General features: G+C 38.1%; 2 protein-coding genes across 2 annotated transcripts in view; both read left to right on the top strand.

Annotated features, from left to right (window-relative positions):
• Positions 1-510: 510 nt before the first annotated feature.
• LOC107570723 (bone morphogenetic protein 10-like) lies at positions 511-5063 on the top strand. Its single transcript, XM_016256985.1, has 2 exons — positions 511-1087; positions 4135-5063. Exons 1-2 carry the CDS (start codon positions 511-513, stop codon positions 5061-5063), a joined length of 1506 nt encoding a protein of 501 aa, XP_016112471.1.
• Positions 5064-8203: 3140 nt separating this feature from the next.
• Positions 8204-13638, top strand: part of LOC107570722 (mothers against decapentaplegic homolog 4-like) — a 17404-nt gene continuing 11969 nt past the window's right edge. The window contains exons 1-4 of the mRNA XM_016256984.1: positions 8204-8493; positions 9934-10271; positions 11979-12153; positions 13064-13093. Coding sequence (XP_016112470.1) covers positions 10032-10271; positions 11979-12153; positions 13064-13093 — 445 coding nt within the window. The 5' untranslated portion in view covers positions 8204-8493; positions 9934-10031. The remainder of the gene's footprint in view (positions 8494-9933; positions 10272-11978; positions 12154-13063; positions 13094-13638) is intronic.

The following is a 13638-nucleotide window of genomic DNA, read 5'->3' as shown; positions in this document are numbered from 1 at the left end:
AAACTTTTGATTGGTACTGTACTATAATATACACAAAGAATATCGGCCGATATATCGATATCGGCCTGTTTTACTCCCAAATATCGGTATCGGTATCAGCCCCAAAAAACCCATATCGGTCGGGCTCTACTATAGAGTTTATAATATTTTTTATTTCAGTTTGAGTTATTTTACAAGATCAACTAATTGGAATGAGAAATGCTGGCCAGGCAATTAGCTGAAATAACATAAATGTAAGGTTTTGTGTATTTTATTTAATTTATTTTAAAGTTTTATTTATTTATTTATTTATTAGTGAAATAATATCCCAGCTTCAACCTGAACAACATTTAATTGTCTCTTTTTTCTATTAGTATTTGCACAGGAGTCACTTTTTCTTGCTTGTAATGATGTGTTTGCCATCCTTTGGTTGTAACGGAGAAGCTAAAGCGCTTTCTGGAGCGTCTGCTCAGTGTAAATGTGAATGTACCAAGCGCATAGGTTTGAGCTGGACGTCTGAGAAAGGCATGCATGGAAAGAAGATACAGGAAGTGTGAGGAACCCAGACACACTATGAAGGGCCCACAGACCGAGTGGCAACATCTCCAAACTTGTCAGCACAAGCGGGTCGACACCGTAGTCCTGCCCTCCACACTCCATCACGAGATCCACAAGGACGAGGCTGTTTTTCCTCTGGCACCACATCGAGCTGTCAGGCCGAAGAGAGACGGACGGACCTGCGCAGGTGTCCAAGACCCTCACATCATCCTTATATTTCACATCATCACGTCTCTGAGCGCAGTCATGCCTGTTTCTGGGCTTTCTGGAGCCGGGTGTGTTTGGGTCCTGAGCTTCTGCGTCCTCCTGCAGTCTTCGGCTCGCTGCGGTCCGGTTCCTCGTCCTGGAGGTGCTGTGGACGAAGTGGACATGCAGGAGGTTCTGGGTCAGTTTCTGCAGGTGTTGAACTGGACGGATCAGGGGCCCCGGCTGAGGCCCCGCTCCGGACGCACAGAACCGCCCGAGTACATGCTGGAACTGTACGAGCGATTCACCAGCGACCGCAGCGCCGCGCCGTCAGCCAACATCGTCAGGAGCTTCAGGAATGAAGGTGAGGAGCTTCAGTTGTTTAGTTTTGTTTTTGGTGAATATTACAGTGTACAATGGTGAATATATTATAATCTCACTTTTATTTCTATAGCTCTTTATACAACACAGATTGTTTCAAAGCATTAATAAACAGGAAAATAACTTCATTAATCGATGGGAAAGTGTCCAAACTTTTGATTGGTACTGTACTATAATATACACAAAGAATATCGGCCGATATATCGATATCAGCCTTTTTTACTCCCTAATATCGGTATCGGCCCCAAAAAACCCATATCGGTCAGGCTCTACTATAGAGTTTATAATATTTTTTATTTCAGTTTTAGTTATTTTACAAGATCAACTAAATTGAAATGAGAAATGTTGGCCAGGCAATTAGCTTAAATAACATACATGTAAGGTTTTGTGTATTTTATTTTATTTATTTTAAAGTTTTATTTATTTATTTATTTATTAGTGAAATAATATCCCAGCTTCAACCTGAACAACATTTAATTGTCTCTTTTTTCTATTAGTATTTGCACAGGAGTCACTTTTTCTTGCTTGTAATGATGTGTTTGCCATCCTTTGGTTGTAACGGAGAAGCTAAAGCGCTTTCTGGAGCGTCTGCTCAGTGTAAATGTGAATGTACCAAGCGCATAGGTTTGAGCTGGACGTCTGAGAAAGGCATGCATGGAAAGAAGATACAGGAAGTGTGAGGAACCCAGACACACTATGAAGGGCCCACAGACCGAGTGGCAACATCTCCAAACTTGTCAGCACAAGCGGGTCGACACCGTAGTCCTGCCCTCCACACTCCATCACGAGATCCACAAGGACGAGGCTGTTTTTCCTCTGGCACCACATCGAGCTGTCAGGCCGAAGAGAGACGGACGGACCTGCGCAGGTGTCCAAGACCCTCACATCATCCTTATATTTCACATCATCACGTCTCTGAGCGCAGTCATGCCTGTTTCTGGGCTTTCTGGAGCCGGGTGTGTTTGGGTCCTGAGCTTCTGCGTCCTCCTGCAGTCTTCGGCTCGCTGCGGTCCGGTTCCTCGTCCTGGAGGTGCTGTGGACGAAGTGGACATGCAGGAGGTTCTGGGTCAGTTTCTGCAGGTGTTGAACTGGACGGATCAGGGGCCCCGGCTGAGGCCCCGCTCCGGACGCACAGAACCGCCCGAGTACATGCTGGAACTGTACGAGCGATTCACCAGCGACCGCAGCGCCGCGCCGTCAGCCAACATCGTCAGGAGCTTCAGGAATGAAGGTGAGGAGCTTCAGTTGTTTAGTTTTGTTTTTGGTGAATATTACAGTGTACAATGGTGAATATATTATAATCTCACTTTTATTTCTATAGCTCTTTATACAACACAGATTGTTTCAAAGCATTAATAAACAGGAAAATAACTTCATTAATCGATTTTGTAACACTCAATTTCAGTTGTAAAGCAGCTCTACAGAAGATTTCAATTCAATTAGCTTCAATGTTGCAAACTGTGATGTATTCTATTGTTGAATATTGTTGTGTGTATATATTGTGTCTTGAATTTGACCATTAGAGATCAGAGTTCCGTCCTTTTTTATGGTTTTGTACTTTGCAGTTTTTCTAGTAATGATTAGATTAACTTATGAAATTATTATTACAAATAATTATTTTAAATGTTAATTTTTATTTTGAATTATTATTGTTATTTTAATAAATGGGATATTATTTAATGTTTTTATTATTATTATTACTAGAATTATTTAACCATTCTTTAAATAAAAAAAAAATTTTGTTTTTATTATTATTATTTTACTATCATTAAATATGATATTTAACATTCTTTAAAAGTTTTTCAATAATAATAATAATTTTAAATGATTATTATTACTTCATACTTCAATTATATATATATATATATATATTTTTTTTTTAGAATTAGAATTGTTTAACCAGTCTTTCAATTAAAATGTTTAAATAATAATTTTAAATTATTATAATTTTAATAAATATGATATATATTATTATTGGAATTATTTAACCACTCTTTAATTTAAAAAACAAAATTATTAATTAAAATAATTATTCTCATTTAAATAATAATAATAATAATTATTATTATTTAACAACCATTCTTTAAATAAAAAAATGATAATTATTTAGAATATTATTCTTTTAATAAATATGATATTATTTCTATTTATTATTATTATTATTAGATTTATTTAACCATTCATTCATACACATTTCATATAATAATTATTTTTAATTATTATTATTATTATTATTATTATTACTTTAATAAATATGATATTTATTATTATTATTTAACCATTGTTTAAATTTAACTTTTTAAATTATTATTTTAAAATATTATTATTTTAATAAATATGTTATTTGTTATTAATAATATTATAACTATATAGCCATTTTTTATTATTTTAAAAAATAATTATTTAAAATCGTTATTTTATTAAATATAATTATTTATTTGTTATTCTGATTATTATTAAAATTATGTAACCATTCTTTAAATTAAAAATTCAAATGTTTTACATGTTTAAATTCAAATTATTTCCTTACACACACATAACAGTATGACATAAATCCTCTGTGGCATCACATCAACAGTTTTACTGAGATTCATTTAAAGTTATTTCTGTCATGACAGCTCTCGGAGGGATTGGCATGGTAATGTACATGACAATGTTAATGTATTTGGTATTGGCGGAATAGATCTGCTACGATGCTGCTGTGAGCATGTAAGAAATACTGCTGCTGCACATATAACATACATGAAATAACCCTCATATAGCATACACAAATCACCTCGAAGCAGATCTATACAGGTGGAGCTGGGGAAGGTGGAGGGCTTCTGAAGTTCGCTGCAACTGCTACGGCAAAGCACTAGTCATATATTTGAATGCTGAGCAGCGAGCTCATTGGCTACCGATACAGGAGAGAACCAATCAGCTGTGCCATGTGATGATGATGTCATTAGGTCAGATTGAGTTAGACCTATCGGACTGCGCCATCTAGAGTTTCATGCCAGACCTCTGTATTCCTCTGTCTCTGATCTGCAGACCACACCTCACACGACGAGCTGAGCGAGAGCCTTCGGACGCACCGTCTCCTCTTCAACATCTCTGTCCCGCGGCACGAGCGCGTCGTCAGCGCCGAGCTGCGGCTCCACATGCTTCTCAAGACAGACTCGCGGCATCGCACCGGAGCGGGCTGGAAGGTGAGCGTATTCGACACGCACCGGGACGGACGCTGCGGGAACGCCGAGGGTGAGAGAGATCCGCTGGCTTCAAAGCACGTGCATCGCAAGGACAGCGGCTGGGAGGTGTTCGATATGACCAACGCCATCCAGCATGGGAGGAAGATCAATACTGTGACCCCCAGCCTGGAGGTTCATATCGAAAACCTGCAAGCGTTTAGGAATACGAACGACTGGCCAGTGCTAGACATTGACAGGAATCTGGATGGAAAACACGAGCCTGCGCTGATCGTCTTCTCAGACGACACGAGTGACATCCATCAGGAAGCCCGGAGCCACCGGAGCGAACTCAAAAGGATGGAGAACCAACGCTGGATGGATGAGAGCGAGGATCAAGACGAGGCGCTGTTAACCCAAACGCGCTCGAACCTGATCTACGACGACGGGCCGAGAGTCCGGCGCAGCGCTAAAACAGAAGACTGCAGGAAAGCCGAGATGTACGTGGATTTTAAAGACATCGGCTGGGACTCGTTCGTCTTGGCTCCGTCCGGTTATCAGGCGTTCACCTGCCGCGGTGCATGCAATTATCCTCTGGCTCGGGAAGTGACGCCCACCAAACACGCTATAGTTCAGACGCTGCTCAATCTGAAGAGTCCTCAGAGAGCGGCGCAGGCCTGCTGCGTTCCCACCGAGCTCAAGCCCATCTCCCTGCTGTACGAGAACGAGCACGGCGTCGTGGTGTTGAATAATAAATACGAGGGCATGGTGGTCAAGGAATGCGGATGCAGATAGTCCAAAACACCGGAAGAAAAGACTGAAACCATGTGCGGATGGGAATCATCTGCAGCTCATCAACCAAAATAGGATGAAATCATAGTAGTTTCACACGTGCTGCTTCATGAACTGAACATTCAGAATCTTGGCATCTCTATCAGCTTTTATTTAGGCCTCATGAATATTTATTAGTTGTAAATGAGTCTGTTTTCTATTGTAATGTACGACACACTGCTTTGGGGTGTTTAATCATCTGTGACCCTGCAATCTGAAAGAAGAATATACACCTAGGATGCCTTGAGGGTGAGTAATTTATTTGGCTAATTAAAATTTTTGGGTGAAATAACCCTTTAAAATAACAATTGTTTTCTAAGTGTGAAAAGTGTGCATTTTAATAATCTACTGAACTTTTTTCCATTATAAAGAGCCTTTTGTGCAATAAAAAGGTTCCGTCGGTGTTGCCAGATTGGTGATTTTCCTGCACAATTGGGCTATTTTGAAAATTCAGTTTCGGGAAAAATAACAGAGCCACGGGTTGGATTTTTTTCTGGCTATTTTTGTACCATAGCCACCAAAAAGTTTATATGTAGACAAAGAAAATGAAAATACATCATTTTACTAATGTGTGTTGATTCTTGGAATACCTGGCAACCTAAGGACCGAAGATTATGTTGACTTTTTATAATGGTTTTGACTGAGATCAGAAAATATCAGTTTTTCATTTATTGTTATGAAGATGTGTACAATCTACATTATGTTAAAAGAATTGGGGAAGTGCACAGACGATACATCTTTTCAAGCAAAAACGTATAGACGTACGACTATAAAGGGGATGATACTACACGGGGCAACTTTTTGAGCAATGTTGCGTGGGCACTTTCCCATTGACAACGGGTAACTCATTTCTATCTGGATACTTTAGATCGGTCGTGTGTCTCACCTGGTTTCCCGTTGACGGCAACATTGCCCAGCAAAACTGCTCAAAAAGTTGTCCCGTGTATCATAGGCTTAAAGCATAAATGATAAACAAAGTGATTTTCTGCATTGAAACGATGTGAAAAGTGCAATATAAATAGCTTAAATTTGACTTGACTTGTGTAGCTTACATTTAAATAAACTATTTATCATGCAAAGTGCTGGGAAATAAAACCAAAGGCTGAGTAAAATAATTAAAAGTACCAAAAAAAAAAGTACTGAGGAGGATAAAATACAGATTAAGCGGTCAACTGAGATTTTTTTTTCTCCTGGGATCTGGCAACCCCAACAAAGAACCAGTGCAGGGTTCAAGAAAATGTCAAAGATAACATCCTGGCACAAACTTACAGTACATTTTCCATTTTTCTATGTTTCATTTCCTTGCAATGTTAAATCTGACATGAAACGTATTTATTCTTGATTGCCGAGCCTTCCAGAGTTTGTTTGTCTGCGTGTAATGTGAATAAACCTACAGATGCTCACTTAAGCAGACGTTCTCTCATGTGTCAATAAATCTGGTTAAACCGGACGTCTTATCTGAAGCACTAAGTGTTTCAGTGTAAAGACCTTTAGCAGTGAAGATACAGAGGCATATCGGGAGCCATACACTACAGAACTGATATACAGTACACACACACGACAACGGGAAATCATTCCTCAGCACCGCTTGGAAAAACACACACAGCAGGCTACATAGTTATAAATATTAACTGCATTAACTGAAGCTTTATACGCTATTATAATTTTTCATTATAATTCTAAAAATAATTTAATAATAATTTAATTTAAATAAATAAATGAATTATATATTAATAAAATGCACTGATTGTAAGAAGAATAAATTAGTAAAAAAAAAAAAATTGGACCAAAATAAATAAAAAAACCGCCAAATTTTAAATTATTAATTTGAGTTCTATTTATCACCTTATTTTAAACTTTTTTTGTTTTGCAAAGTAAACTACACGTCCTAACTAAATTTGAATAAAATTACAAATTGATAAAAAAATCTAATTTAAAGCAATAAATAATGAATGATATTCAATGATATTTGATTAATAAATAAAAAAGATTAGGTTTAAATACATAATATATATTATGTAAAAACACAAAATATTGGATTAAATGAATAAAAAATATATAACTAGGCTATATTATTAATACACTTGTTTCAAGTATTACTTATTCATTTTTGAGTGATATATTTGTTTATCACCTTGTTTTTAAACTTTCTTTTTTTTAAAGAAATGATTCCACGTAGTTGATGGGTGAAACGGAGCTTTTCTATAAACTTACAATCAGTTAAACCATTGCGCTGAAATATGATTCACTGTTTCGGAGTGCTCGATCTTTGGAACGTGTTCGCGGATCATTTGATTCGGATCGGATCTTTAGAACGTGTTCGCGAATCATTTGATTTGGATCGGATCTTTGGAACGTGTTCGCGGATCATTTGATTCGGATCGGATCTTTAGAACGTGTTCGCGAATCATTTGATTTGGATCGGATCTTTGGAACGTGTTCGCGAATCATTTGATTTGGATCGGATCTTTGGAACATGTTCGCGAATCATTTGATTCGGATCGGATCTTTAGAACGTGTTCGCGAATCATTTGATTCGGATCGGATGTTTAGAACGTGTTCGCGAATCATTTGATTCCGATCATTGATCATTGATCATTGAATCATTGATCCGATCCGAATGATTCGGATCGGATCTTTGGATCATTTGATTTGGATCTGATCTTTGGAACGTGTTCGCGGATCATTTGATTCAGATCGGATCTTTGGAACATGTTCGCGGATCATTTGATTCGGATCTGATCTTTGGAACGTGTTCGCGGATCATTTGATTCGGATCGGATCTTTGGAACGTGTAACAGAACTTTAGATAGGTTCCATATATTGTCTAGATCAACTCTGAATAAAGTATAGAGATATTTTTTATAGAGTAATTTTTTTGCTTATGTATGTGAAACTTAGCTAGCAGGAAACACAAATTAATTATGTTAAAGGTCACAGGAGATAACTATAATATATAGTAGTATATAATACATTCACAGAATTAATTGAGTCTTTATACATGACAGTATATGTGCCAAATGTTGGCAGAAATGCCAGCTGCACACACAGTCAGCGCGGTGTGTATTGAGGCGCTGTGCGCATGCGCGATGTGTATTGAGGCGCAGTGCGCATGCGCGGCTCGCCATATTATCGCGCAGCAGGCGCGTCGACACCATCGCGGCTACGTGTTTATTTTCGCTCTGTTTTTGCCCTCCTGTTGATCATATATTGCGCCACATCCCGTCTAAAAGAGTTCTCGCTCAGATAAAGATCACTTAACAGCTGTTGTCGCTTTAAATCGTTGTAGATATCGCGTTAGTCCGGCTGAAGAGTGCTAAGCGCGCTAGCCGCTAACAAGATTCACATCAAAACCACCAAACCTGGACAGATTCGTTCACAGGAGACATAACAGGTATGTTATTTCAATACCCGCTTTCATATTTAAATGTGTTTTGCTTGTCTGTATCTCAAGTTTAGGTCTGAAGTAACCTAACCGTCGCTCGTGTGCTAGCATGTAGCAGGTAATGCTAACACGCAGATCTCGTGTTGTTTACATTCTCTTCAGCTCGTGTATACACCGCTGCCAGCACATTCACGAGCTCTGGACACTTCTACACCTCTGTAAGACTTCACTGGTGAAGATTACTGCGGTGTGAGACGCTTCTCTCGGTAAACACCATGTCTGTGCTGTCAGTGTATCGATCAGATTCACTTTATAAGTACAGCTCTATAATAAGATTGAGTTTAGGTGCTTATATTTGCTTAAAACAACTCCAGGCATGTGTTTACTTTGAACAAGCACGTTTAGATTTAGTAAAACCAAAATGCTGATATGAAATTGATATCCTGACGTTATATATTACTGTATTATTTTATAATATCTATACACACACGTCTCTTCTGCTCATCAAGGCTGCATTTATTTGATCAGAAAAAACTACAATTGTGAAATATTATTGCTATTTTAAATAACTTTCAAATTAAATGTGAAGTAAATGCTGTTCAGTTAAAAAAAATGTGTTCGTCAAGGAATCTTGGAAAAAAGTTTCACAGGTTCCAAAATAACTAATTAAGCAGCTGCAAAAACTGATAATAAAGCAGCATATTATACTGATTTCTGAAGATCATGTGACACTGAAGACTGGAGTAATGATGCTGAAAATACAGCTGCGCATCACAGAAATACATTACAGTTTAACACATATTCACACAGAAAGCAGTTGTCTTGAATTATAATAATATTTCACAATTTTACAGTTTTTTCTGTATTTCTGATCAAATAAATGCAGCCTTGATGAGCAGAAGAGACGTCTTTAAAAACATTAAAATTCTTTCTTTTCACAAACTTTTGAACGGCAGTGTAGTTATATAATTTTTTGATGTATTTTACATTTCATATTATATTAATGTTACTATAATGTGTTTTATATATTTAGTGTTTTACACACACATATATATTTAAAAAAAAATTCTCACAATTCAGTGTTTACATCTCTTACTTTTTTCCGGAATTGCATGATATAAACTAGCAGTTGTGAGTTATAAAGTCGGAAATGCGTGATATACGCTTGTAAAAAAAATTGTGAGCTGACTTATTTTTCAGAATTGGACTTTATAACTCGCGGTTGAGCGTTCATATCTCACAATTCTGAGAAAAGAAGTCAGAATTCTGGGATGCAAACTCAGAATTGCAAGAAAAAAGGCAGAATTGGGAGATTAAAAAGCAGCGATTATCTTTTCTCTTATCCCGTGGTGGAAACAGGCTTCTATGTTTATCAGCTAATTTTAAATGTTTTCTGTAAAACCATGCGGAATGATCAGCCGCTCCTTAACGTTCTCAATCCTTCCGCAGGGGACGTTTGGATGGACCCTTCACTGGCGCCAGTGTATTGCTGAAACGAGTTATTAGCGGCACACGGGAGCCTCTCTGAGGCCGATAACCAGCGCAGGATGTCCATCACAAACACACCCACCAGTAACGACGCCTGTCTGAGCATCGTGCACAGTCTGATGTGCCACAGACAGGGCGGCGAGAGCGAGACCTTCGCCAAACGGGCCATTGAGAGTCTGGTGAAGAAACTGAAGGAGAAGAAAGACGAGCTGGATTCGCTCATCACCGCCATCACCACCAACGGCGCTCATCCCAGCAAATGTGTGACCATACAGAGAACGCTAGACGGCAGGCTGCAGGTGCGACAGGACTGCCTCCACACTCTTCAGATTAGTGGTCGACCGATATTGGTTTTTTGACAGCCGATGCCGATAGCTTGGAAAGCAGGGTGGCTGATATAATTGTATTTATTTTAATATTTAAGAAATTTGAAAATGGATTAATAAATTAATTTGTAAAATAAACATACTTATACTTTATAGGGCTGTCAAAATGGCTGAAAAACTTTTTACTTAAATATGATCAATATTCGAATTTAAAAGGCATATAAGTTCAGTTAGGGGGAAAAAAGCTGTTGGCTTCTCTCCTGAGGCCACAAGAGGGCGCACTGAGCAAAATATGATGCACGTTTCTTCAAAGCATAATAAAATAACACGGCTATCTTTGCATAATGTTTAAAATAATGCTTATAAATCATATATAATTACTAAAGTTGCTTAAACAATTATATGTATAGTTTAATACAAAGGACCGAAAACCGAACACAGTACTTTTTTAATTTAAAAACATGAGATACAGTGGGATGAGGAAAAACTGGCATAAAGTCTTGAGACATGTTTTTTAAAAGTTGAACTTAACATTAATTTTACATGGATTTCTAAACATGCCGCTCTCTTGTGAGAGACGCGAGTGCAACGCTGATAGATGTCCCTCTAGAAAATGTGATGAATATGCGTTCTGTGTGAACGGCTTGGTTTCAGTTTTGACGTAAACAACATCTCCTCCACACTGATGCTCTCGTTTTCCGCAATCTATTGAATGAACAACGTAGCAGCGCCGCATCTAGTGTGTTCAACTGGATAGGCTAACAAAAGCATTAAAATGCAATCAATGACACTTACATCGTCGTCGCATTTCAAGCGCCACTGATGAGGCTACCTGACGCACACCTAAAATTGTGGATTTTCATTTTAAATTCGACGAATATTCGAAATTCTAATTTTTTTTTTGACAGCCCTAATACTATATATGACAAAGTATTTTTATTAAATACTTAATAAAAGTATAATTAAAAAGGAAGTAAACTGTAACCAACAGAGCACTCAGTATTCTGGGAAGTTTGTGTGCATTGGGAATCATATTTGTTCAAATAAAGCCAAGGTAACACTCATTTTACACACAGCACACGGTGAAAATGACATGAATATGGCAGAGGGCAAATGCATAAAGCGCAGCATCATTTGAAATCACGAATTTAATGTTTAAAGCATTCAATATGCACGGACTGAAAGTCACGCAGAGAACACGCGATCACGCAGATCACATGCACACTTCAACTGGATTCGACTAAGTTTGCAAGGTTTGTGAAATTAAATGTTCATTAGTCATTCACAGATTCGTTTACATTATATAAAAGCATATTTGCGGAATGCTGACGGCAACCGAGAAAGTATTATAGTGTTTGCCTTTCTATTACTATTAATGATATAAAAGCAATCGTTATGATACTTTTTGTATACATTTTAATTCCTTTGTTTAACAGCTCTATCGGATTATTAGACAGACTTCTATCCGTATTAGACAGAACTGTTAATGACGACAGAGAACAAGAGGGGGAATGTGAGCTCTCAGCGCCGTCAAAATAAAAGTCCAGCCTCGAACGCATCGGCCAAACAGAAAACGTATCGGCCGATATTTGAGAAATGCCAAATATCGGCCGATATATCTACTTCAGATTGTATCTGTCTCTATATGTGTGTGTTCCTGTAACTCTCTTCTGCATTTAGGTGGCTGGTCGTAAAGGATTCCCACATGTCATCTACGCACGGTTATGGCGATGGCCGGACCTTCATAAGAACGAGTTGAAACAAGTCAAGTACTGCCAGTTTGCCTTTGACCTGAAGTGTGACAGCGTGTGTGTGAACCCTTACCATTACGAGAGAGTCGTGTCTCCAGGAATAGGTCCGTTTGATGTTCATTTTAATAGCGTGAAGCTCGTTCACGATGGCCTCGATTTAAGCCAACTTATCCTGTGTTTTCTTCGGCAGAGGGCAAATGCATAAAGCGCAGCATCATTTGAAATCACGAATTTAATGTTTAAAGCATTCAATATGCACGGACTGAAAGTCACGCAGAGAACACGCGATCACGCAGATCACATGCACACTTCAACTGGATTCGACTAAGTTTGCAAGGTTTGTGAAATTAAATGTTCATTAGTCATTCACAGATTCGTTTACATTATATAAAAGCATATTTGCGGAATGCTGACGGCAACCGAGAAAGTATTATAGTGTTTGCCTTTCTATTACTATTAATGATATAAAAGCAATCGTTATGATACTTTTTGTATACATTTTAATTCCTTTGTTTAACAGCTCTATCGGATTATTAGACAGACTTCTATCCGTATTAGACAGAACTGTTAATGACGACAGAGAACAAGAGGGGGAATGTGAGCTCTCAGCGCCGTCAAAATAAAAGTCCAGCCTCGAACGCATCGGCCAAACAGAAAACGTATCGGCCGATATTTGAGAAATGCCAAATATCGGCCGATATATCTACTTCAGATTGTATCTGTCTCTATATGTGTGTGTTCCTGTAACTCTCTTCTGCATTTAGGTGGCTGGTCGTAAAGGATTCCCACATGTCATCTACGCACGGTTATGGCGATGGCCGGACCTTCATAAGAACGAGTTGAAACAAGTCAAGTACTGCCAGTTTGCCTTTGACCTGAAGTGTGACAGCGTGTGTGTGAACCCTTACCATTACGAGAGAGTCGTGTCTCCAGGAATAGGCCCGTTTGATGTTCATTTTAATAGCGTGAAGCTCGTTCACGATGGCCTCGAACTTATCCTGTGTTTTCTTCCAGACTTATCCGGACTCACACTGTCAGGCTCTGGTGAGTGATATTCTATTGAAAAATAATTGGTTTTCCAAATTAAAAGGGATAATTCACCCAGAAATGAAAATTTACCTGCCCTCATGTTGTTCCAAACCTGTATGAGCTTCTATCTTGTGTGGAACATAAAAAAGATATTTTGAAGAAAGTTGGTAACCAAGCAGGTGATGGTCACTATTGACTTCCATAGTAGTTTTTTCCCCATACTATGGGAGTCAATGGGGACCATCTACTGTATCTATAAATATCTATAAAGACATGCGTACGGGTTTGGAACAACATGAGGGAGAGCAAATGATGACTGAATTTTTATTTTTGGGTGAAATGTCCCTTTAAGGGCACAGACAGTAGCAGATGTATTAGGCTGCTGTCACTTTAAGACCTACTATTATGTATATAAACCCATTTTTAATTTACATACAAATATACAGTGCTTAACAAATTTATTAGACCATCATCACCACCCAAAGTAAGGTTTGTGCTGCTGCTGCCCTAATATAATTACTGTTGTTACCCATGAATTTTCTAATTGACTGTTTAACAAG

Source organism: Sinocyclocheilus grahami, unplaced genomic scaffold, assembly GCF_001515645.1.
Source record: "Sinocyclocheilus grahami isolate Dianchi unplaced genomic scaffold, SAMN03320097.WGS_v1.1 scaffold1497.1, whole genome shotgun sequence".
NCBI classification, from domain to species: Eukaryota; Metazoa; Chordata; class Actinopteri; order Cypriniformes; family Cyprinidae; genus Sinocyclocheilus; species Sinocyclocheilus grahami.
Note: the sequence above shows the minus strand (reverse complement) of the source record. Positions and strands in the feature narration are given on the sequence as shown.

Coding starts and splice junctions, on each gene's coding strand:
- LOC107570723 (XM_016256985.1), top strand. CDS start 511: ATGGAAAGAAGATACAGGAAGTGTGAGGAACCCAGACACACTATGAAG. Junction 1,088..4,134: donor CAGGAGCTTCAGGAATGAAG/GTGAGGAGCTTC, acceptor TCTGATCTGCAG/ACCACACCTCACACGACGAG.